We start from the raw sequence: 27,140 nt of genomic DNA on the forward strand, positions 1-27,140 counted from the left end.
TGGGGGGGGTGTTGGGGGGAGGGGTAGCGATTCTGAATACTTAATTCTTCTGGACAGTATATATTAATTCATGGCGTTATGAAGCTTCCACTGTCAGACTAAGGTATTCTATTTGTCATTATTTTTATACTCCTTTAATAAGATAGAAGCAGTTAAAAATTACCAAGAGAAAAAATCCTGTTAAATAGATTAACCTGCAACCAGCTCCAACTCACAGCACTGCCAATAGCCTTCTTAATGCTGGTTGCAGGAAAGAGAACCCATCCTCTCATCTAATTTTGCAGGTTGTGTTACAACCCAGCCTGCATCCCAACCACTCTCACCAGGATGAGGGTCAGCCTGCAGCAAGGGCAGGTGCCTCCCAAGAACTGCAGTAGCTGATACCTCATGATGGATCCTTGCAGTGATCTCGGTATTACTGCCTGCATCCTCCTAATTTCTTCTATACTCTTGTCTCCAACCTGCAGCAAGGGGATTTGAGGCATCACTGCAATATTCATTTAAGTTGATATTAACAAGAAGAGTAAAGAATTTTCTAAAATAATATATTAAGTTGCAAAAAAAAAAAAAAGCTAAAAACAACTGCTTTCACCCCACATACCAAGGCTACCTTCCACTGCTCTGGAACATATTTCAAGCCCAGAGCAATGAAACAATATGGATCAAATGTTAAGTGTTAAATGGCAACAGTTGATTACAATTTACAATTTTAAAAAGTTGGTTCAAGAAAATACAAAAGATTAAACAACAAAAATATGCTAATAACAGCAAATCTACACAGCAAAACCCCCTATTTTAAAAAATTAGGAACATACGCACTGAAAGAGACTTCCTTAAGAGAAAGACTTTCAATTAAGCCTTCTCAAGCATATTAAATAACACCTCTTATTTCCATAAACATGTTTACGGTCTAACTGCAATTCATACCCAAACCCCAAGTGCTAATTAGCCAATTTGAAAGTTAGAAGCAGGTAAGCACTCGGGTGGCAGAAGCACGAAGCTCCAATACACCAGCTGCTTACCAAAGCCCTAATGAAAATCTTTTCACATAACATTTCAATTCCCCCACATGTAAAATGGACACAGTTCTAATGGCCAGGTAAATACCAAGACAATTCAAAAATAAACTGAAATTTTGCTTCACAACACAGACTTTACTACTCATTTCATTTTTTGATGCAAGAAGTCAGAAGAAAAATGATTCCAAAAACCAGCCCCTTTCATTATAGCCAAGCACCATCTGGCACATTGCTCACAGCACTTTGTCACACACCAATAAGGAATACCCAAACAATTTATAGCCATAGTATAAAGGAGAAAATACAAAAGGAGAAAAAGCAAAAGCTACAAAAAAAAAAAAAAGAGAGAGAAAGAAAGAGAATGCTGCTTCTGCTAAATAAAAAAAAATAAAAAATAAAAAAACCACCACACAGCCTGCATGAAAAAAACCTCAACTCTGCACAGTATGTAAACACGCACAGTAAAGCCTTGGCAGAAGGTTAACCACTGTCTCAGAGCATTGTTGGACTGGATAAGCAATAAGGTGACCTGACGAACAGAGGCTATCAAGGCCAGAGAGCTTGGTCTACCAGCTGTGTTTTGAACCATATGGCTAGCTGTGTTTTCACACAACACTTTCCTCTTCCCACTGCAGCCGTCTGCTCCATTTTGGCAAGAACTTCAGATGCCAAGGTTGTATAGTGCCATCTATAGCTGCCAAGCACTACACAGACGTCAGTTTAGGAAAAGAAAAGAAAAGAAAAAAGAAAGGTGAATGAGGAAAGGCCAAGCGATCATAACAAAACCCCTTGTTTGTCGCATTCTAGTTGCTTTCAACTAGAATGGTTATTTTTATAGTCAATAGTCCATCCACTTATACTTAAGTTTCTGTTTGTTTTATTTACAGGCTCCTAGTGCTGTCACACATCAAAACAAGCTGGCAACAATCCATAAGAAGTACCCATTAGCAATATAGCTACGGCTGAGATCTGTGCTCCGTTATAGATGTAAAATTTTTCTGCCATCTCAAAATAAGAGGAATCTTCAAACGCCCACAAATTACTTCCCACTGTAACACATCTCCACCATAAGCTGCACACAAATTCATATTTCAAAAGGTTGAAGAGTTCAAACATTGTTGTGGTTTAGCCCCAGTCAGCAACTAGCACCACACAGCCGCTCGCTCACTCCTCCCCCCGTCCCACCCCCGGTGTAAGTAAGTAAAACTTGTGGGTTGAGATAAGAACAGTTTAATAATTGAAATAAAAAATATAATAATCATCACCATAGTAATGAGAAAAGGAAGATAAAACAAAAAGGGTGAAATATAACTCAAGAAAGTGATGCACAATACAATTACTCACTGACCGATGCCCAGTTAGTTCCTGAGCAGCGATTGCCCCCCCACACCAACTCCCCCCAGTTTATATACTGGGCATGACATCACATGGTATGGAATATCCCTTTGGCCAGTTTGGGTCAGCTGTCCTGGATGTGTCCCCTCCCAACTTCTTGTGCCCCTCCAGCCTTCTGGCTGGCTGGGCATGAGAAGCTGAGAAATCCTTGACTTGGTATAAACACGACTTGGCAACAACTGAAAACATCAGTGTATTACCAACATTCTTCTCATACTAAATCCAAAACATAACACTATACCAGCTACTAGGAAGAAAATTAACTCTACCCCAGCTGAAACCAGGACAAGAGTCAACAGCTTTTTCCTGTGCCTGCTCGCCTAGAAGATTTTTTAAGCAGAATAAAACTGCCAGCTCCAGATACCCTTAAGGTCAAAAAGGAAATAACTAGTAAATGTAAGTGGTTATACCTCAAGCATCACGTAACTTGTACTTTTCAAAATAATAAGCCATGAGATAGCAGACTAGCAGTTCATCAAAGGACTACAGGAGATTTACTCAAGAGATCTGTGATAGTGTATGAGGATGAGAAGAGGATGTTCAGGAAATGTCAAACTGTAGTACCGAGCGTGAACTGAATTGTGAATTAACTACATGGTTTTGTGAGCAACTGGAACTTGCACACACAACTTCACCCGTGGATAAAGTAATTAATGACTCAACTGTGAACTGAATACATGGGTTTGTGAGCATGAAACAGACAAGCTGGCAACAAACAGGACAATGATTTAAGACTTAAGTTTGGACTTCCAGTGCCAACCTGGATCTGCTCCACAAGCCTCTTCCATCAAGTCTTGTGCTTACCACTCACTGCACTACCTCAACAAAAGAAAACTGCATAATAAATTCTTTGCTGGATGAAGCTGTACAACTGAGGAAGCCTGAAAGACTCTCACACAAAAGACACACATTCTCAGACAGGCACTGTGGGAACAGTGCACTGGTGGTGGGGTTTGTCCACTGGTGGTGAGGTTTGTCCACTGGCGTGCCTGCAGCCTGAGGAGCGCTGATGGCAGCCAAGGCGAGAGGCCAGACAGATTGGCTAATATTTCTGAGTCACTAAGGCCACAAAGTTTTCCACTAAAATTAAATGCACATTAGGGATGAGGACAGAGAAGCAAGAGGTCATAAAAAAGGCTGATCCTGAGCACTGCTGTCCTGCTACCCCCCCAACAGAGCATGAATCCACCTTTGACTAATGCCAGGTACCTGGCCATACCTCTCTAAATAGATAAGAAGCATTTATTTCCTGTAATGCAGTAACATGTAAACACTTCTTACCCACAGCACTGAGAGCATGCTTGAGCTCCAGAGTAAAAGCCGTAAGTGGCACCTCTTCAGACACTGGCATAATTGCTACTGTGGAGAGATTGCTGGCAGGATTTCCGGCATCCCACTTGCTACTCGAGCTGTGTAATCCAAGAGGATGACCTGTTTGAAAAGAAAAAACTTGCCATCAGCCAACCCAGAAAGCTAGGTGTCATTTTATTGTTTTCAACTGTCAGGCAGCAAGGGAAGTGTCACTGAATTGCTTAACCTAAGATAAATGTAACATCCTCTGTATCACATGAAAGGAAAGACTTCCCACATATATCATTCGTAAGAGGATGAAGATCAATGGGTGGGTCACAAGAGACCCGTGCAACGCTACAGGCTTGGGGAAGAGTGGCTGCAAAGCTGCCTGGCAGGAAAGGACCTGGAGTGTTGGTCAACAGCCAGCTGAAGATGAGCCAGCAGTGTGCCCAGGTGGCCAAGAAGGCCAATAGCATCCTGGCTTATATCACAAATAGTTTGGCCAGCAGGACTAGGGCAGTGATCATCCCCCTGTACTCAGCACTGGTGAGGCTGCACCTCAAATACTGAAAGACTAAAACAAAGGCATTGAGGTGCTGGAGCGTGTCCAAAGAAGGGCAAGCGAAGCTGGTGAAGGGTCTAGAGAACAAGTCTTATGAGGAGCAGCTGAGGCAACTGGGCTTGTTTAGCCTGGAGAAAAGGAGGCTGAGGGGAGACCTTATTGCTCTCTACAACTGCCTGAAAGGAGGTTGTAGCGAGGTGGGGCTCAGTCTCTTCTCCCAAGTAACAAGCGATAGGACAAGAGGAAATGTCCTCAAGTTGCGCCAGGGGAGGTTTAGATTGGATATGAGGAAAAATTCCTTCACTGAAAGGGCTGCCAAGCATTGGAACAGGCTGCCCAGGGAAGTGGTTGAGTCACCATCCCTGGAGGTATTTAAAAGACATGTAGATGTGCTGCTTAGGGCCATGGTTTAGTGGTGGACTTGGCAGTGCTGGGTTAACAGTTGGACTTGATGATCTTAAAGGTCTCTTCCAACCTAAACGATTCTATGATTCTGTGATTCAATTTCCACCATCTTTGGCTGCTGACACAGCATGCGTGGGTAAAAGTCAGGCAATGTTAAAAATATCTGGATGCCAGAAACAAGTTAAATACAATGTGCATTTACCTAACCTGTTAAGAGAAAGGAAAAAAAAAGGCATTTTGAATCACTTGGAACAGCCACAACTTTGGAACAGGCATTGATTTAGCCTACAAGAGGAATGAGCTGAAGTAACAAAACCCCAAAACCTGTTGTCAGTATCAAAATATTCCAAAAATTAACATTCACTTTTTATGGTATTCCCGATCATGGAAATAGATACCTGTTTTCAACAAAAAAAAGTTCCTATAGGGAATGTGTATCTCCACCTATTTTCACTTCTCTGCAAGATGGGAAAATGTGGAGCTTTAGAGATATGTGCTTAGGAGTATTAATATAAAATATGGAACCTCTATAGTAGCCACAAAGTAACTGTGGAAGTATCTCCAATATAACATGGTAAGCTGAGTAAGAACAAAGAGTACAGGCAGAGGAAAGCATTTTTAGACAGAAGTACCTGATGCATGTGACAAAGATTAAGATCTTCCTAGATAGCTTAGAACAGGAAAAGATCAATGATAAGGGTGTTCTCCAAACTGTTCTTTTTATTTTGATACTAATTCTTTTCTCTTTAACTAAGCCTTCTCAGACAACCTTACTTTGCTGCTAATGCCTATCAACTCAGCTCTAAGTACACGATAAACTTACTGTCATCTAAGTTAGGATTTAACATCCTGCTTATCTCATTTCACCCAGCAAAGGCCTAAGATGCACCATTAAGATGAATTCTTGAGATGGACATACAGAAGTACTTGATATACCATATGAAAACTCATTCAAAGTCTATATGCAAGATCAACAGTACACTGCAGGACACAAAGAAATACCAGATAAACTTTTTTCAAATATATTCAGCAACTGAGTTATTCATTTTAAGTCTTCTAAAATAGCTCTGCACAGAACATTAAACAGATTTTCCACTCTTTTTGGCAATCTTCAAGTAGCTATTTGTAGGTTCAAACAAGTTACACATCACCGCTCAACTCCATCTCCACCAGTCCTTCCCTCCTCAGAACTTCAATGGTGATTCTCTGATTGAACTCCTATCACTGTCACTAATTTTCCTCCCCTTTGATCCAGATCGCATATTGCCCTATTTCCCAAGCAGTGTGGACTCTGCCGTAGGCCACAAAGGCATTTCAGCATGCACAAAAGTTTAAGTACAATTATCATTAGAGATTTGTACACAACTGATTGTGTACAGAAAGATGAGCATGTAAGGAAAGAGTGGACTTTGAGATTCACTCCCCAGGACTGTTCCAAAACATGAGAGTTGGCTACCTCATTCTCAGTCTCCTTGGAATGTTGCAAAAACAGCAATAAAAGTAATTAAAAAAACCCAACCAAACAAAGCCCAAACCACCCACAACAGCAAAGAATCCCACAACACCCTCAGTAGTTAATGTGCATCTGCTTTCTTTTAAAAGCTGCTCAAGAAAATTTGGAAAATTTCCTCACTTCAGTCAGTAAATATGCTTTGTTTTGCCTGTGCCACATCCACAAAGCTTAAGAACCAATCCATAGCTGACCATTTGCTCTCAGACAATTCATTAAGATAATGCAAATACAGACATATTAAATCAGTCTACATGCAGATGCCACTCAGCATGACTATCTGATTCAAGTCTATTACAGCTGCTATTTCCAATGCTCCCTTTGAGCTCCTCTCTTCCAAGAAATTTCAAGGAAATTTCACTGCACATATGCAGCAGTAATTTTCTATCATCTCAATTGCAAATCATGCCATTCCCACACTTAATTAACCATGCTCTGCCAAAAAAAAAATTTGTACACATATATATAATAAAATCACCATTCAATTGTGACAACAGCTAAAATATTTAGCGACAAATTCTCTCTTCAAGTATGTGCTTTCTGTTTCCAGATTTAACGATGTAAATCTAGCTCCAAGGAAGCACCAGCATCAATGGGAGTAGTCCAGGAATGAGTCTTACCTCCCTGCTGAAGACTGCCAAGAATCTTCTCACCCAGCAAGTGAATAAGTCTAGTCACAACCTAGCAATGGGAGAGAAAGAAAAAGAAAAGAAACAAACATTCAGGCAGAATGTACTAGAAACAGTGCCTCTAAATGGATACTTGCAAACTTTTGTAAGATGTTATCTCAGGTTGAACGATACAAAGACAAGGTTTTATAACCATAGCTTCTTTCCTGGCTGTAACGTATGGTGACCAATCATTTGTCTTGATTTCTTTCACTTTATTTTACTCTAATCTGGAAAAACAAGAAACCAAAACAAAACCAAAAAAGGCAGTATTTAATTTGCTTTGGGAACAAAAGAACAAAACCAGTTATTTTGGGAAACATGTCAAATTGCATTTTCAGTTCTCCTAATTTCTCTCTGCAGTGTGCTTGCACCTCTAAGTTACTCTAACTATTCTGTGGCTGTTGCACACCTCCACCTTCTATAGGTACTAAAGGCTCAAAAAGGTTCAAGTCTGTACTCAAACAGATCCCACACACAATCTTACTTCCATCTGACCCCCTGTGAATTAGTTTACAGTAACCAATTTAAGACACCTTGAATAAAAGGGATAAATGCACACTTTAAACACCTGCAGAAACAGAACAAACCAAGAAATTGCTTTCCCCCTCAAATCATGTTTGTGTGGTACCTTTGAAGGGACAGATTTTTTTTCCAAGCTTTTTTTCCCAACAGGACTTACATCAATAAAACTCAATATTCAAATAGCCAAGCATATCTGAAAACTGACAAGCTTATCTCCAACATTAACAATCAATAATTCCCAACAAGTGGTGTAGCAGAAGACTAATAATTGCAATACCAAGGAGTGACAGACTTGGAAAATGCATCATTTATTCTGCAAAAGCTATGTGCAAATGTTTTACCAAATAAGGAAAAGAGATATTTAAATGCATTAAGAGTTAATAGAGCAATCATTAGATACTCTCTCCCAGACAAATAATTCAAGGTCAAAATAACTCTAACCTTCAGGAGGACATAAAAAAGTCAAAACCCACCACAACAGAAGTTCTCCAAACTCTTAACAAGCTAAACAAGCAGCAGCAAATGGCTACCTTGGACTTTGCACAAAGACAGACACACTATTCCCATAATAACAGGCACTTCAGGATGCATTTTTTCAAATAAAACACCATGTAAGCATCAAGACAGGTCAGCATGACCATCAGAATCACTTGTATATCCTGCTTTTAAAACAAACAAACAAACAACAAAAACCCAATAAATTGCCCTAGACTATGAAACTCCATAGCTTTAATAAGCACCAATATTTTTTAAGCATCTGTAGGAGGAAGGGAGAAGAGCAAACAGGTAGCTTCCAACACAGTGTGACTTACAGTAGAGCAAGGAGTAAGACCTAAACAAAGTTATTTCAGTAATTTCTGTCCCATAGCCATAACTGCAAGTTCCTAAAAACACCACATCAACATCTCCTCAGTGATCCAAGATCAACTTCTTTGAAGTTTCTCGTATTTGCACCAAGAGCAGACACACATTGTCCATACCCATTTCGCTATAAGCACCGATGCAGCATGACCCTGCCACTAATGAGCGATGGTGGAACGACGGCACCTCCTGACAGCAGGTAAGCTCTCAGCCTCCTTCCTCATCCTGGAATCTCAGACAGGATCTAAATGCTTCCATTTGTCCAAAATATAACAAGAGCTGACGATCACCCAGCCACCCAGCAAACTCGTTACCACTTTAACACCACCAAGATCTGTGGTTCTGGGATTCAATAAATGGCGCTGGGTGCAGCTACAGAAATCTGCCCCAACTATGGGGAGCAGGGAGAGAAAGAATAAATTCTTAATAAAAATTATGAGACTGATTGCCCTTTCTAAGGGAAATAACCTGCCTCTCGAGAGCGTTCGCTATACCCAGCTCACATGCATTCACCTAACCACCTGTATCTGCACACTAGGACTTCCCTTAAGCAGTTTTGGAAGGCGTTATGAACATTTTACACTTCTGAACCACTTCAAACGTCAGAATTTTAATTACTTACTAAAACAATCTCCTGTATTTATAACTTCTTCTGCTTTATAGACAGCTAAGGAGAGCTCCAGCTAAGGTAAAGAAAACGTCCATGGTTAATGACAGAACTAAGAACAGAACCTATTGGTCTCATTTTCCAGTTGGCTGCTCCTATTACCAGGAAATATTATTTGCCTTGTTTGCTAGAGCAAACTTTACAGCCTTGGTATGTATAGATATGGAAAAATTATTTCCCCAGTGACTTTGTAAGACAAGCAAATTGCTAACCATAACGGGATGAGTCACTCTGTCGCAGTCATGGCAACATCAAAGGAACATCAATTTGTGATCGGAGCTAAGAACTGGCCTGAAACGTCCTTGGAGTTTTATATTACATACACTAAATTTTCTTTGACAAAAAGGCAATGTTTTCCTTTAAAAGAGACTTGTCCATCTGTCTGAGGGGGAAGTCAATATAAATCACATCTCTCCATTGACAACAGACCCAACCTTCAATGATCGACCTACACCCATTACTGGGCAGGGCAGCCAAAGCAGCTCTCACCAAATTCAGTACAACTAGGGAGAATTCAAAACCAACAGACAAAAAAAAAATATCGTCCTTCAGGTTTCCAAGCACCTTTATTCTAGTCCCTCCAGTAAAAGGGCACAAGAAGGAGCAGCACAGCTCAATGCAGCCCAAGAGACTATAACAAGGAAGCCAGGGCACCTGGGAGAGGACCTGGGGTGTCACGGAGGAGGCTGGTTTAGCTTGGGGAGGGGAGGAGGAATCAAGCAGAAATTAGCCCTTGAGCTAGGAGGTCTTGGACAGGGATTGAAGGAAAACAGAGTTATTCCAAGCATGCCTGGAGGAGATGGAGGCAGGAGAAATACAGGTAACAGGGCACTGGCAGGCAGGTACCTCGGTGGGCAGTGATTCAGCAGTCACTTACTCCCACCCTACCTATTAAGCTGTGTTTTGTAGGAAAAGCTCTGGGAATTGGCAGTGAGGGTTGGGGGGGGGGGCAGGAACTCTGGCAGCACTGCTGGGAAAACCGGACTGACCTGGAAGAAACACTGAGTTTTCAATACTCCAGAGGTGTGGTGTGCCATACAGCCTCCAGCACTGCCCCCAGCACAGCTGAGCCAGTGACAGACTGGGTACTGTTTTCCCAAAAGTAGGCAAGACTTCTACCCGCTCTCCCATGTGAACACCAGTCTTTCCCAAGCATGGTGCCAGAAGAGCACAGAGCACTTCCCAGACATCTGTACATGCAAAATTGTCTCACTTCCATGGTGTCACCATCACCCAGGGCTAGACAGCCTTCACAGCACAGTCGGAAGTGTCTGGTGTGCTCATCCCTATGGCACATTCTGGATTTTACAGTCTCTTCTAGCACCCATCCACCCAGCCCTACAAACACACACCCCACTCTTCAAAGAGACCGAGTTGCAGCCCGATCTGCTGGCACAGAATCAGGCAGTTCAGATTTGAGGTTTGAAGAAAAATCTGCACTGCCAAAAGACAGCGAGTTGGGAGTCCAGACTTATCTGAGAACAACAGGAGGTTTCTAAATTAGGCAAGAATCGTTAATTGCCTGCAAAGTAAATGCAACTTTTTGATCCCTTGTACTAGGGATAGAGCCAAACTTGTTTTAGTTTGTGAGGAAATTGAATTTATCATTCCTCCCGATTAGAAACTGTGCTAGCAGTGAGCAGATCCTGCTCAGTTAGTTAATCACTTCAACCAATAATGAGAAGCAGAGACATCGATTAGGCACTTCTGTTGTAAGGCCAGCCATGAACAGAGCTACTGTCCTGGGTTCAGCTGGGATAGAGTTCATTTTTACAGGAACCTGGGAGGTGGGGGGCATAGCTGGGGCAGCTGACCTGAACTAGCCAAGGAGCTATTCCATACCATGGGACATCATGCTCAGTATATATATGGGGGCCGGGGGGTGGGCTCAACTTTCGGTGGGGGAAGTGGCAGAGCGTCGGGTCCCGGGTGGTGAGCAGTTGCACTGTGCATCACTCTTTTTGTATACTCGTTCATTAGTACCGTCGTTGTTGTTGTAATTTCTTTGTGTTGTTCCAGTAAACTGCCTTTATCTCAACCCTCGAGGTTCCAGGTTTTTTTTTCTTTTCTCTCCTCCGTCTCCCCCCTGTCCCACCGGCGGGGGCGGGAGGAGTGAGAGAGCGGCCGCGTGGTCCTTTGTTACCGGCTGGGCTGGAACCACGACAGCTACACTGTTAAAATTGCCACGCTGCAGGTTAAACTCATCCTTGGGACAAGGAGCACACTTTCCTACCCGCTGCTACCGTCTCAAGCTGTGAAATGATGCAGAAAGGTCACAAGGCTTTGCCAGCAACCTGAATATACATCTATAGGGTCTCACAGCACAAGTCTGGACTCTAGAGCCATGGAGCCTGCTTGGGTCATAAAGATGACTGAGTCAGCTTTCAAAAAATCCCCAAAGCAAACAAAAATCCACTCTCCTGAGCTTATGTAAAAAAACTTTTTTCAGGCCAGAAGGAAGAAAACTGACCTTACAGGTCTAAAAAACTGAATATATCTCCATCTCAGAAGCTACTCAAGATTCCAGGTACATCAGTACCATTCTCCAAAAGCCCCAAAACCTTTCCTGATCTTGCAGACACTACTGCAAGTGTAAATTCATAACACCTGCCCCAGAGCAGGACATTCAGCTGACACGCACATTTTGTAAGGGAAATAAAGTGTTGTTCCTCCTGCCACCTACTCACCTTTTCAGATTAACTCACCAGAACACTTCTGTGCAGTGCAGAAATACTCGTTAACCTGTTTTTTCTCAAATGGTGTTAGAGAGCACTTTCCTCAGCACAGTTCCACCTCTCTGACCCTGCTTAACCACTTACCACTTCATCTATCTAGAAACATGTCTTCCTGGCTGTTTCTAAATCAGCTCCATCCCCAGTAAGACCCACTCAAGCTCTCTTAGCAGCCTCCAATCCCCCCAGCACCCTCATATTGAACATGAAAGTCTGTTTCTGCATCTGCTACAGAGAAGGCTCTGAAAAACCATTAATCTTCCCTCTGCTTAATGAATGTTAAATTGCTCAACAGACCTGCAGCCTCTGCATTGCAGGTCAAGGACTAAACACATTCCCAAGGGGACTGTATTTGCCTACTTTAGGATGACTAATTCCAGTTTCAAAACAAGTGTCCTTCAGCTATGAGGCCAGGCAGTATTACAGCTCTACATCACCCGCTAGTGATGGTGCAAACACAGAGCTGACTACTCCATCCATCTGGCATCTTAGATGTTATCCTGAGCACCACTTGCTTCACAGCTACTGTAATTCCCACTCCAAGTGGTTATGGTCACTCTGCAGTGTTGTATTCTTATAATCCTTTTAAATATTTCAACCTATTACCCACAGCTAGCCAATCTTCCAAGGCTGGGTTCTAGTTAAAGCTTTTGTTCGTATTCAACTGTGAAACTTAAGAGTTGCTTTACAATAAGCCCTTTTGAAAGTGATTTTCATGAGAATTCAGCTGTAAAATACTTTCTTACAGATATTTATTTCATTCTGTGAATCGTACGGATTGCCTGGCAAATTGACATTCTGCTAATAGATAACGATGGTACCAAACAAAGCTTCCTCCCATCTTAGCTAACTTTCAACAAAACTGATTTAGAGAAATCATGGGAAAACTTCACAAAATCTACACCAATATCCAAATTCACAGTAAGAACTAACTGATGTAAAAGGTACTAAGTAGTACAAATCCTTTTTTTTTTTTTTTAAAACAGGAGAAACACATATAAGAACAAAACATACATAACAACAAAACAAAAACCTAAAAGATACATTCATCAACTCTGTTCCACGCTGCACTAGGGTTCAGGTTTAATTGTATGCTATTTTAAATCTAAGCAACAAAGCTCCTATGCAAGAAAGCAAAGGGCCAGTCCCTAGGAAGGGCAGTACCATCTCCTGTCAGTGTTGTCTTCTTGCAGGTTCCTGTTTTAGGAAACCAGCCTTGGCTAAAGTAAGCCAGGAACAAGCCTGGCATGCCAGTTTTGATCCTGTACAACAAACAGATATATAGCCCTACAAATCTGAATGTGGTTTTCTTTCCAAGTCTGTTCTGATCCTCTCTAGAGGATCCTCTACCATCACCCAGATCCAAAAAAACCCCAGTATTCTCGCAGTGAACTAGATGGCTTGCAGGTGAGCTAAGGACTTTCTCTGGTGACTTTGAAGTTTAAAAATAAGATACTTAGTAGTTAAGCCTTTAAAACTTCAAATCAGTCATCCTGTAGGCCACCTTTAAATTAAATATGTTAAATAACAATTTATTGGTGCCTTCATAGCAGGGTGTTATAGACCTTCACATACATATGTGATTTAGTTAAAGGACACATAAAAGGGCTTTCTACCACACTGAGACCCAACGTGAATAAGCTAGCATGGAAAACAGGGCTGCCAAAGGTTTTCTATTCTACGTTGAGGTAAAATAGTAATAACGGCCATTTTAGCTATGCAAATTCACATAATAGCAGGTTCATTTCTGTGGAGCTCTTACCAGGAGCTGAGATTTTTCCTCTACCAGCTTTCTTAAGGGTTTGTTTGAGGGACAAGGGAGGAGGAAAGGTAAATTAGATCCTCAACTTGAATAAAAACATGGTGTTATTGAAGCTTTACATGGCCTCAGATCAGATAGAACACTGTCACAGAATCAGGGAGCTTAGCAAGGGGTCTCTGATTAAAACTTCCGATGGTTTGAGAACCACCCTGACAAAGCAAGTCTTAAATGCTCACTCACAACAGTTTCTGGCACCTTTACAAATGCCGCTAAAGCCTACAGAAGAACTGAAGCTTTATCCTGGGGCTGTTTGAGCTTCTAACACTTGTGATCAATTGTGTCTTGAAGAAAAATGTCATTGTCACATCACTGCTATGACTAAGCGCTCACTCCTGCCTGTCTCATGTCAGGCAGCTACAGTCAGTGACCATGCTTCCCCTGAATATTCTTCTTCTCTCCTTTTCTCATCCACTTCTCCTACGGTCAAGGAAAACTTATTTTAATGGGCCATGAGAACAAATACAGAAAAATCTAGAAGCATGGCCTCTCCTGACTTATTCCACAGTGCCACATCAAGCTTAAATAATATGATGCACAATATATACAATGCCTGAGGGAAGCGTTTTGAAAAGAGGGCACATTACTGAACTCACTTTGTAAGGCAGATAACCTAGGGAAGGCTCCATCCAGTGCAGAAAAGCTCTGGTTAAAATACCCATACAAAGATAGCAGGACTCAGTGTTCAAGATGGATGATGGGTTCTGAACATACTTAAACCCCAAGGGCAGACTCAGAGAATTAAAAGAAAGATGGAGAAAAACCTCTGTATTTTCTAGCATGCAGAAGGTTGTCTTACAGTCACTCCCCCCAGCTCCTAAGCAATTTCTCAGTGCAATTTCCATCAGCTACAGCAGGTCTAAATTTCAAGTTAGAATTATAAAAACAATCTCAGCTCAGTAGAGGCAAAGATAATCTATGAAACGTGATCCAAGTTATACACTGATGTTGGAACATCTTTGTAATCTGTTCACAGATTCTGCGCTCTCACTACTGCTTCGAAACTGCTTTGTGGTGCCAAAAATCGTGAGCCGATTCTCTGTCCTACTTTTCAGAACTGAAGGCAGTGATGAAAATAGAAAGAATCAATTCCCTTTCACTCCTGCAACACTGAAAAGCTTCAAGCAGCACCAGAAGCAAGCACCAAGACTGTCACAGGAGCAAATGCTCTCACTGGCTGAGTGCCCTAATGGCTATCCTGGCAAGCTGTAGCCCTCAGGCATGAGCCCCAACAAAACAAAGAAGTTTTGCACGGTGGACAACTTTCAAATGGGAATGTCTAGGATGCCATATCCAGAGTGATTCAAGGTTGGGATGCTTTCCTGAGAAGCTAGAAGACGTAGATTTGACTTCTACACACTAAGCAGGATCTAGAAGTCAACATCTGTCATTTCTGGGCATGTACTCTGAAATTTTGGCTGTTACTTACAACTGAGATTAGATTCCCTGTGCTCACCATCTGTTTCATCCTTTGGAATAACAGGAGCTATAGTGGGTCACACCAAAGACCCCAGCAGATCAGTATCCTGTCCCTGATGGAACCAAAGCAGATGCCCCGAGCAGAAGACAAAACAGAGACCAAGCATACAGTGCTTCCCCAAGGATCAGCTGTGCCATTTTTCCAGATTGTACATCACAGCTCAAGGAACTTGAATTACTGTACGGACTAATAGAGCATGATTGCCCTCATTTCACATTGTTCTCATTGGCAAGCACCACCCATGTTTACAATTTTCTTACCCATCAGGTAATACTTCCTTACAGTGCATTGCAGAGTTGGAACCCTTTCAGGATCATCTACAAACACATCATGACTGGTGAAAAGTAGGCAGATGAAGTCCCTCCACTAAATCCTAGAATTAAAGGGTTCTTCACCCTTGACAGGAAATAGTTAAAACTCCGTATTGGCTTTGTGTGGCAAGGTTTTGGTAGTGGAGGGGTTACAGGGGTGGCTTCTGTGAGAAGCTGCTGGAAGCTTCCCCTGTGTCCAACAGAGCCAATACCAGCCAGCTCTAAGACGGACCCACCACTGGCCAAGGCCGAGCCAATCAACGATAGTGGTAACGCCTCTGTGATAACATATTTAAGAAGGAAAAAAAAGGTGTGGGACAGACAGAAACAGCAGCCGGAGAGAGGCATAAGAACATGTAAGAGAAACAACCCTGTGGACACCAAGGTCAGTGAAGAAGGAGGGGGAGGAGATGCTCCAGGTGCCAGAGCAGAGATTCCCCTGCAGCCCATGAGGAAGACCATGGTGAGGCAGGTTGTCCCCCTGCTGCCCATGGAGGTCCACAGTGCAGCAGATATCCACCTGCAGCAAATGGAGGACCCCACGCTGGAGCAGGTGGGATCCTGAAGGAGGCTGTGACCCTGTGGGAAGCCTGTGCTGGAGCAGGTTCCTGGCAGGACCTGCAGATCCGTGGAGAGAGGAGCCCACAGAGCAGGTTTTCTGGCAGGACTTGTGACCCCATGGGGGACCCACGCTGGAGCAGTGTGCTCCTGAAGGACTGCACGCTGTGGAACGGACCCATGCTGGAGCAGTTCGTGAAGAACTGCAGCCTGTGGGAAGGACCCACGTTGGAGAAGTTCGTGGAGGACTGTCTCCCGTGGGAAGGACCCCACGCTGGAGCAGGGGAAGAGTGTGATGAGTCCTGCCCCTGAGGAGGATGAAGTGGCAGAAATAATGTGTGATGAACTGACTGTAAACCCCATTCCCCGTCCCCCTGCACCGCTGGAGGGGTAGGTAGAGAATCCGGGAGTGAAGTTGTGCCCAGGAAGAAGGGAGGGGTGGAGGGAAGGTGTTCTGAGATTTGGTTTTATTTCTCATTACCCTACTCTGGTTGATTGGTAATAAATTGAGTTAATTTTCCCCAAGTTGAGTCTGTTTTGCCTGAAACAGTAATTGGTGAGTGATCTCTCCTGTCCTTATCTCAACCCACAAGCCCTGTGTTATATTTTCTCTCCCCTGTCCAGCTGAGGAGGGGGGAGTGATAGAACGGCTTTGGTGGGCACCTGGCATTCAGCCAGGGTCAACCCACCGCAAACTCCAGGGTAACTTAATTGAAAGGGTAATTCAGTCTCAGGAGCTGGCCAGTTCTTGGCTTAGATCTTGGCTTAGTATCTTGGTTAAGATACACATTCTTTAGGCTCTACAGAGGCTGCCAAGAGGAACACCAAAACAAAAGCAATTCTCCCTGGTGTGGGATTCCTCTGAACTAAGGGTGCATTTCACCTGACTCAGGGGACAAGCACCGATGTTTGATCGCTATTCCACCAAGTGAGACTCAGGTTAACTTAACCTTACCAGTCATTAGGGGAGCATGTGTTTGGCAGAGGCCAGAGTTGCTTTTTATTTTTTTCCCCTCTAAAAGACAGTTTTATAATTTGCAGAGGACTAAGAGGGAAACCCTCCACCACACTGCTGAATCACAAGCTAGCTCTTGCTACCTAGTCAATTCTTTCAAAACTATTGCACCTGCTATCTGTTCATTACTTTATTACTTCTGGTTGGATGGGGAAAAACCACATCATAAATCCTGTGTATAAATCACTCCACTAGAATAACAGGAGAGAAAATAGGACAGAGGGAATTAATTTGGCCCATCCCTCTGCTCAGCACTAAGCACTACCTCAAACATAATTTTTTAAGAGGTTATAAAAACAAGTAACAATCTTTTAGCCTTTCTAGGGAGTAGAATCAGCTTTTTCTTAATATCCAGCTGCTGCAATTTCAGTACACTACCATTTGCTCTGTTCCAGTATGGCAAGTAGCTTATGCCTTTTCTATCAGAAGACAACTTCATACATTTGAAAATAGCTACCATGTCTTCCCTTAACCTTTCACACTCTTTTTGCCTTTATAGGTAAATATTTCTAAACACCAGTCAGTCACCTTTTTGTCCTCTAGACTTTCTTCATTTGGTCTGCCTGTTCCTTCAAATGTGCTGCCACAGGCTGGTACTGAAGCTTTTCCAATATCAGGGAAAATGCAAGGATCTTTTCACTCCAAAAAGTATTCTGTTAACATAGTTATTTTTTTTCCACAGCTGCATGAGGTTGTTCAGGCATGGTCAGCTTTTGATCCTCTAATGTCTGGATTCTTTTTCTAAGAAACAGCTACACAGACCCTTTTTGTATGCAATTTATTAGTTTCCAGCTCAAAAACTTCTCTCCAGTATACTTCTTTAAAGTTTTCTACTTGACTTCAAACTTTCTACCCTATTGTTTTCCTCCATCACTTCAATTCCCTCTCACTTCTGTCCTTCCTCTCTTATCTGATGGACCTAACAGACAAAAAGAGAAGACACAAGAACTTTGAGATCATATAAAAAAAATATTTTATGTTAGCTTCTTAAGACAGTCTGAAGGCATTAACCACCTAAATCACCTACTTAAAGTCTACCTTACACTCCTCTTTCTATTTTGAATGCTTGTTCTAAAATAATCCAATATTAAAAATGTAAGTTCTCACATTTTTGATGCCAGTTTCGCATCTATTTAGAATTTGGAGATCTCAAACAGCAGCAAGAATGTGTTTTTCTAACAGCCTTTTTTGCAACACATTTCCTGAAAAGATCTGTTTTAGCATTTTGTTTCATTGCAACTAATTAGCCAAACTACATGCAAGTCTAGAGAAAACTAATTCCATATTCAGAAAGGTCAGGAATTTGAGGCTGATAGGCTGCACTCTGTAGACATGGGAAGACATTTGAATTCTATTACAAATAAGTGTTTTGAATTGTACTATAAATGTAACACTCAGGCTCAACTTTAACTGCAATGCAAAAAGATGGACACCTCCACAGAGAGCACGCCTCAGGGGAAAACAACTCTGCCAACTGATAGAATAGGAAAAGAGAAGAGAGAAAAAAAGAGACACTGAAATAAATTCTTGCCCCAGACAAAACAGCAGAATTAGAACACAGCCTTTGCACAGATCAGCATTCAAGGCATTACTAAGTGCTAAATGTTTAGTGCTTACTGGTAATTTACAGTTTAAATGTCTACTAGTAACTTTTAAAATCATTCCTATGTAAGGAGAAAGGTGGTTTTAAATTCCACCTGGCTCATTTACTAACGTCTGATCAGTCACAAGGAGAATGATATTTAAACGGGCAACTTAAGACAGGATGCTGTGCTGTTGGTACCCAGTTTGTGGCTAGTTATGAACAGAAGTTGCACACTGCTACCAGTTCATAAATCTGGGCAGGAAATCTGTTACATTAAATAGAGAAGAACAGACTCTGAGAACTATTCAAGAGAAATCTAAAGAACAGGAGTGCCTTAACAACCCACAATAGAAGTTCAGAAACTCTTAAGCAAAAATAATGCTTACAGGGAAACCAGGAAGACTATTTTTCACTGACATAACTTCTGAACACTTACTGCAATGATGTAATTATCCTAGCAATAATACAGACAAACCCCCACAGTTTTTGAAACATGAGAATGCATGAATACAGGCTTCATATTCTACAGTTAAAAAAAAAATTAAAAAGTTATTATGGGTCCTAGGAAAGCAAAAGAATACAAGTATTTTAATTCGGTTCATTACTTTTGCAGGTTTTTTTTTACAAAATCTGGTAAAAAAGTATATGTCTTAAAGGCAGCAAAAAGAAAAATCAGAAATAATTTGAAGTAACAGGATTAAACAATTTCCTTCAAGGCTAGTGCTTAGTATAATGTCCCTCATGCACTTAGGGACAAAAGAATTAAATTTCAAGTCCGTCAGTCTCCAGATTTGCAGGAGAGAGGTATAATGTCAAGTGAATTAAAGATGATGGATGATTTGATGGATTCAAAGGGAGCAATCAGAGTCTTCAGGACACAGACAGATCTGGCAGTTGCAGAATGAGGATTGGCAGCCTAAAATGCAAGGAAGAGGAAAACCAACCCCCAAATACCAATGCTCTGGAAATAAAGGCACATATAACCAAGTGCTCACTTTGGGTCCCAGTGAGCAAGACAAATGAATAACAACATTTTTAAATGATTTTAGAAGTCAAACTTTCATTTACTATCAATAGCACTAAGTGATTTCCACTTTGCTAAATATGCATGTCCCACATTTAACATGGACTTCTTCCAGATACACAAAACAGCCCTGCAATAAAACATGCTAAAATTGATTAGAAGATAAAGAAAGAGAAGCTGGTCAAAGTCTGGTATAGATCAGATCAGGCAGACAAAGAGAGCAAAATGTATTCTCAGTATGAATCAATCATACAAAAAAAACCCAGAGGACTTGGTGCTAATGGAGAGGTTTAGCTCCTCAGACATCTTTTGAGATAGACAGAAAATACTTTTCATTTTCTTACCTGGGGGAATTTGCGTTTGATAGATGTCAATGCTCCTTCTGGGAGTTTGGCAAGTTCTGAATCTCTGACTGCATGTACTGTTGTGGCTCTAGGTTGACGGGTTAATGCCTCTACCTGAAAGAGTATATAGCGAAAACATTAAAGATAATTCACAACATGTTGCAAAAATCAAATGTCAGGATGAAGAAAATGAACAATTCCCAAGAACCGGACTGTCATACTTGTTGCTTACACACATTCAAAACAGAATGCTGTTTTCCCCCAAGAGTGCTCACAGAGGGAGTTTGCTGAAGGCACATCCATCTGCAAGAAGTATTAGCATCTATTTAATCCAAATATCTCAGGCACACACTCTGCTATCAGACAGTTGCAGGTTTTCATAGAACTAGAACCCATAGCAGCAGACAGACAGCATCACAAGAGAAAGTTTTGCCTGAGCTTTTGCAAAACTACTCTTTCTTCTTTCCTCAATGCTACCCTGAAATTACTTTCATTTTACTTTCAGAAGCTGAATACTGACAACCTTGAAATAATCAAGACTTCCTAAAAATGAAAGAAAGGGACGAGGAGCAAATTAGCACATTTTGGCCAGAAGTGAGCTTTGCTTTTCCCGTTGTTGTTGTGTTGGTCTGAGTGTTGGTTTTTTTTACGTATGCATGTGTATCTGTGCTACGTAAACAGGAAAACGTGACAGTACACACCTACCTGAATAGTGCCCCATTATTTCACCTAGAAACATTTATTTTATTGAGAGTAGAAGTTTAAAGAAGAAAATGATCATGCAATAAAAATTAATACAGAGATACTCTCCTTTACAGGGAGAAGCTGACACAATATAAACAAAACCAAGTTCTAAAAGCCTACTCTGCAAAATGCAGCTGTTCCCCGAATCCCCAACTGCACCATCTGCAGAGCGTGGACCCACTACCAGCTCTTATTTTGTTCTGAAATGCAGAAATCAAATTCCCTAGTGAAATATCTTCACACGCTTAATGAGATAGCCTGCCAGGCGAGATGGCATCATTCAGAGCTCAGGCGTGAGCTACAACATTTAATTGCTTAGAAACAGCCTGGTGTTCAGTTTTGCAATTTTAGCAACAGGCAATGTTTACTGGGTTTAAAATCCATAGATCAGTTGTTTCGAAAAAAATGGTTGTCACTGTAGTAGCTGTAATTACTAAGGTTAAAACACAAACAAAAAAATTCCTCACTAACTGCAATTCACAGACAGAATAAAAGTGAACATGACTTTTCATTTTAAGTTTTCCAGTAGAAAAAGAAACAAATAATCTATCAGCTTATAATTGTTCGGTTTGGGTTGGGGGGTTTGATGGCTTTTTCTGTTTGTTTGATTTGGGTTGTGTTTTTTTTCAGAATTTGTTCCAAAGCCTATGTTTACAGCAAATTCCAACACAAGCAATGCTTTCATTACAGAACTAGGGGATCAGACACACAAAAAGTTAATGCAATGTGTATAATGCCCTGTACAATGGCTAAGCTCTGCAAGGCATGTACTTCTGCCCACAGTAGAAGAAAATTAATTTAAAACGTGCAACTCCATGACCCCACTTTCAACACGAGTGCATTCCTGGAAGACAACATGTGCACAAAATGGACAATTCAGACAGCCAGCACATCTAGATCTCAAAAACTTGCAGTTAGTCCAGAAAGCTGAGATCAGCCTGCTAATATTAACTCTAGCTAGTGCAGAAGAGTTTAATCAACACCAACTGCTATGCATGAAAAACTGCACAAGTAAATTTAAAGTCACTACGTTTTGCAAGACCTAGCCTTTGTTTTTTATTCAGATACCAGGGATGTTTTGTTATGTAATCACATTTTAAACTAATCATATAGAAGGGGAAAAAAAGGTCATGCCATCTTTGTACACACATTTATGGAGAAACAAGTCCCCTTGAGGTTCCCCAAATGGTTGTATAACATCTTCTGTTTATCTCTCTCCCCTATTACCAGCTTTTTATCACAGTTTTTGGCTCCATAATTTAGCTTCCTTATCCTGAAAGCAGGTTAAGAGTTTCAATTGTTAAAATAAAACCTTTCCTCTCAGCCAGTCATCACCCAATTGAGTTTAATTTCTATAAAGAAGAAAAACCCTCAAAGTGTCTAACATCCTTTTCTACTCTTTTTGTGATATATGAGTGCATAAAATTAACTGTGCTCCAAAGGGCTCACAAGTCTTTCAGAAAAGATGGGATTTGTAAAAAAGGGAATTAAATTTTAACTTTAAAACAAAGCCTCAGGGTTTTTTTTTTTCTCCCCCAACTGTGACTTTGTCTTTTCTAATTGTTCTAATTGTTGTGTCTTGTCTAATTGTTTCTAATCAGAGAGGAGATGAAGACCTTTGTCAAACCTCCTCCACAAGGAGCCATTCAAATCTCTGGAGCAAGTGGCATTTGCAACACCACCAGTGTTACAGACCCCTGCAATTGCAGGGAATTTGTTGAATGTAATTCCCAACAGATTACAGAAATTGGATCTTGTATTACTCTTACATGCAGGTACTATGTAAGTCTTGCTATTAGCTTCAATATTTTCATGCAAATACACCCTGGTATTCTAGCATGGAAAATATCTGGGTCCCAGACACTGTATACCAAGAAACTGAAATTTTGCTTTCCACTTGGATATTATCATCTCAGTTCCCAATCTCCATTTTTATTAGTTATTCCAAACTGTTAATAAAATACTTCCTCTTCACCGGAAGTGAGAGGGCTCTTATTCAACATTTGGACCATCTGCAGAATTATTCTCAACCTTCACTACATTCTCACCTCTCCCCTCTTTACACTCTGTGCTTATAAAGCCTTCTTTGCACCAGTTTTAGATTTTCTGCACATGGGAATCTGCCAAATCAAACAGGTATTTGGCTGTTCTCACTTTTTTTTGGACATCAAACACATAGTCTAACATTGAGGTGTAGTTCTCCCCTGTAAATTATACTTTTCTTCTTTGTATTTATTCTTAATAAACCATTTGAGATATCATCTACTCAGACTTTTTTCTTCTTATTTAGAAAGAAAAGAAGTTTCATGCAACATGAGTACTTAAAATCATTTCAGTCTTAAGCCACGTTCAAATCCTTGGGCTCTTCTGGCCAGTGAACCTTTTGAACAAGTTTTCTTATTTTTCCAGGTTTGTAAATACTACAAGACTTAGAGATCTAGCTTGAACTTTAATATGAGTAAGACCCACCTGCGATCAGAAGATCAACCCCGTAAGATTATTCCCTTGGTCATAAAAAAGACATTTAACATTTTGATCACCCACCACGGCTGCAGCAAACACCACAAAGACACCTCCATAATAACATTAATAAACAAACATTTCAAGAAATAGTATTATTATTATTTTCCAAACCTTATTCAACCTGACTGGGAGGCAGCATATATTTGTATATATAATCATCCAAGGCTCTCTTTTGAGCTCCTTCCCAGACTACCATTATCATCATTTACCCAGCATGAACACAGCTACAACTTTTGCTCCAGTGCAAGAAAGAATCAGTGGACTCTTTCCCACTTCTTTTCAAATTCAAGTCAACACGATATATTCTGCTTGAGGCAATAGTACACCTCTGGTTCTTCTCCCATAACATCCATTCCTTCTCCTTAGTAACAAGCCTCTAAACAAGTTCTGCCTCACTGCCCATTTCTGGTCTTTTTCCATTTTTAATTCACCCATATGCCATCCTTGCTCTTCCTCTCTCTCTCAAGCCACCCTCCAGTTTTCCTAGAGTTCACCGAATGCTTGAGCCCATCACCTCTCCTGCTCTATCTGGACTGGCTATTCTTCTCTTTGCCATCTTGTTATCTAGTGTTGTTCACTCTTCCTTCATGTTGTAAGCTCAGCAAATGTACATTATAGTGCTATTTCCACTTTGAAATCCATCGCTCTTTGAAATCCAACTGCTATGCCTTATTTTAGCAGCCATGAAAAAATGCTAAACGTTCCATTCATTCCTCACCTGTCTCCAAGGTCTACCCTTTGGCTCCTCATTTACAGCAAGCATCAACATCTCCTCCCTACCTCCATCCATCACACCCTCAAGAATCTGTCCATCCATTACTGCCTTTACTTCCGTTTCCTCTAAGAGCTGCATGAAGCAATGCCTCAAATGCTGTAAGAATTTGCATCAAGGAGCACATCTCAATTTAGAGTGTTATATACTCTGTGGTTCTTGTAACTGATCATGAATATTACCGTAGATGATGATCCCTCCTGCACTGTTGCAGTTCATTGTTCCTAACACCAACAAAAATAAATAAAAAAAAAAAAACAAAAACCCAAAACAAACAAATAACAAACCCCTAAACCCAACTATAAATAGTACTTTGCTCTTTTTACTGTTTCGGTTAATTCTGACAGCTAGGTTTCTGGTATCTTCTCTTAGTTCAGTATTAGAATAGTGACAAAAATCATGTATGATGCATCCACCACATACAATGCACATGATTCACAACCCTGGCTTCCAAGTTCTTTACAAAGAAAAAGTGCTATTGTAAATCTTTTAAAAGGAGGGGGAAAAGCAATTTATATTCTCATGACCTCTTTTGACTTCATTTTCAACAGTCATCCCTGACAGTTCTTCTTACAGCTTTCCAAATTACACAGTTGGAAAGTAAAAACTAGCAAGTGTTGTCTTCTGCAAGTTGGTCTAATTACTCCAAATTCCTTTTTGAGCTACATCCAACAAAGCACTTTGAATATTTGCTTAATTTTAAGTGTGTGCATAGCCCCAGTGCAATAAGCACAGCTATTCTCATGCTTAGAGCATCTCTGAGACTTCATGGAGGACTTGACCAGAACTGGGGCTGTTTTATGTTAGTCTATCTGCTGGCAATAAAATGTTGCTGCTCCGTACAAATTCAGCCTCACTTTGACAAATGACTGGGTGACTTTTCTAATAGTCAGCAAATAGTAAAATGCAAAAAATTTGAAAATAGTTTCTTGTGTAGATTATTTCTTTTCAAGTGAGTTTTCAAGCATGTCTAGTGCAAGAGTAGACAGGTCCAGTCCAAATGAGCAATGGAAGTCAACAGGACCATGTTTATAGTCACAGGTCCATTCTCACCAACCTTCAACCAGTAGCACATTTATACACTCTTGTGGCTCTTCCTGTGCATTCCCTTCCCATCCATTTTGTAATATACTGCTTTCAGTTTCTCTTCATTATGGCTAGTACTCCACCCAAGAATCTTTTATTCTCTCATACATCATATTTCCTTCTCCCATATCAATCTTTTCCTTGCTACCAGCTCACAAGAAGCAGTAATCTTTCCACATGAAGGGTACCCTGCATTTCAGCCCTTGCACTGCCACCCCCTGGACATGATGCAGTAAGAGGGAGGAACAGCCACAGAAACAAAAGCATCACTTACAACAAGACCCTGGGAAGCAGGTTAGGACCCCAAGGATTATTAAATTATGTAACTTAAACTCTTCATCTTTTAAATCTTCATTTGTGAAGCCACAATCGCCACCTGTCAATTAGCCTCATACTTGTAGGCTTCAAGTTTTCATGCTGACACAAGACACTTTGGCAAGACCCAGCAGCCCACAAACACGCACCCTCTTAACAAAAGAGCGTGCCAGGGAGATCAGTCAGGACACATCCAGTCGTGCTTCAATGAAAGTAGCATCACGCCTAACAAAACAAAGTGAGAACTCTAAAACAAAAATAGTAAAAAGGCATTTTCTTCTCAGCAACACAAGCGTAGCTTCTACCAGCAACATCAAGGGAGGGGGACTTTGACTATCCTGTGTGGGGTGCAGCATTTCAGACAGACGCTTCCCAGCACAACTGTGGTGCCGCTGCCAGTGCGCACACCCTGCACAGACACCCCAGCTCCCCACTGAAAAGACAAATGTCCCACAGGTCCATCTGCCAAAACTGTCTCCTCGCTCTCTCCTTACACATCCATCCTGAACCATGCCAAGTGCTACGCAAAACCAACTGCTCACCCAAAGGCACTGGGCAAGGACCATCACAAGACAGTGGGAAACACAAGGGACAGGGATGAAATACACTATGCAAGGAAGCGTAGAGGCACCCGTGGAGGCATAAGAAGAAGAAATATCAACACTGACATCTGCTGATAGTTTAGGAGGCTCATGAAAAGGAATAGGCAACAAGTCAGATGCACAAGTACCAGGTGGCACACCCATATCTCAATGGCCAACACAAGCACTGGAACAGCACAGGCACAAAACAGGCACACACGTGGATTTTCACAGCAGTGTTTTTGCTAGACAAGGACAGGAGATGATGCTGCTGCAAGCAACTGAAGACAGCGATGTAACATAATCAATGTTACATGAAGAGCTACCAAACACTACACGGAACAATTTTTTTTTCCTCGTTTAAACAAGCTGCCCTCAGACCCTTCGTCAGCTCATTTGCACCTGAAGCAGCAAAGGATGCTAATTCTCAAAGGTGTTTCCTCCAGCCATCAGTTCGGAAGTATCTGAAACATTAACTTGTTTGTATCAGAAAAGGACAAAGGAGAAGACACTGCTGGAAGCAATGAATGAGTGGGAAGAGCAACCAGACAAGCTGCAAATCGATGCTATTTGTGGGAGCAGTGCCAGCGGATGAATGCAGTACATCATGTACTCTTGAAAGTTGTTCTAACAACCACCTTCTGCAATCTTTCATGTGCCAAGTTAACCCCGTGACTGAGGACATCCAGCACTTCAGCTGTGCAGAAAGAATCCAAACCTCCCTCTCTTTTTTTTAATATATATATGTATATGCATATATATACATATATAAAAACATAAAAGACTTACATACATATACACACACTCATACATGCGAGTCTTTCTTTGTATATCTATATTTGTGTATGTGTAAGTATAGGTATAAAATATATGTAAAAATTAAACAAGACTGAGCTTGCTACCTTTTGTAATTAAGGCAGTGGCAGTCATGCTACAGGTTCTCCCAAAAGGACTCAGCCTGCGTTTTGTAGCAGTGCAGTGACAGTCCTGTTGCAGCAGTGAACATCATTAAGGGACAGAAAAGGGAAAGATTATAGCTGGGGAAGGGAACTGATAACAGTCCTACCTACATGTGGCTATAAAAAAGATGAGAAGTTGCATGCACGTTTTGCTCCCCTAATCCAACATTACAGTCAAAACACCACCAAAAACCATACCAAAAAGCTATCTGAACAACACATACACAAACCACAACAAATCCATCAAATTTATCCAGGTTGTCTGAAGAGTATCTGCAAGTGCAATGCCACTTACAGGCATGCAGCATGCTCCTCTTACCTGAACTTCAACAGTGGAAGAAGAGATAACAGAGCATAGAATCATAGAATCATTTAGGTTGGAAAAGA

General features: G+C 41.2%; 1 protein-coding gene across 3 annotated transcripts in view; it reads right to left on the bottom strand.

Moving 5' to 3' along the window:
• PNPLA7 (patatin-like phospholipase domain containing 7) overlaps positions 1–27,140 on the bottom strand; it is a 130,184-nt gene that overhangs the window by 58,071 nt on the left and 44,973 nt on the right. For all 3 annotated transcript variants that reach the window (XM_010571050.1, XM_010571048.1, XM_010571049.1), the window contains 3 exons: positions 19,774–19,887; positions 6,805–6,865; positions 3,696–3,845 (listed from right to left, as the gene is read on the bottom strand). In XM_010571050.1, coding sequence (XP_010569352.1) covers positions 3,696–3,845; positions 6,805–6,865; positions 19,774–19,887 — 325 coding nt within the window. The remainder of the gene's footprint in view (positions 1–3,695; positions 3,846–6,804; positions 6,866–19,773; positions 19,888–27,140) is intronic.

Source organism: Haliaeetus leucocephalus, unplaced genomic scaffold (assembly GCF_000737465.1).
Source record: "Haliaeetus leucocephalus isolate CR32 unplaced genomic scaffold, Haliaeetus_leucocephalus-4.0 Scaffold306, whole genome shotgun sequence".
Lineage (NCBI taxonomy): Eukaryota > Metazoa > Chordata > Aves > Accipitriformes > Accipitridae > Haliaeetus > Haliaeetus leucocephalus.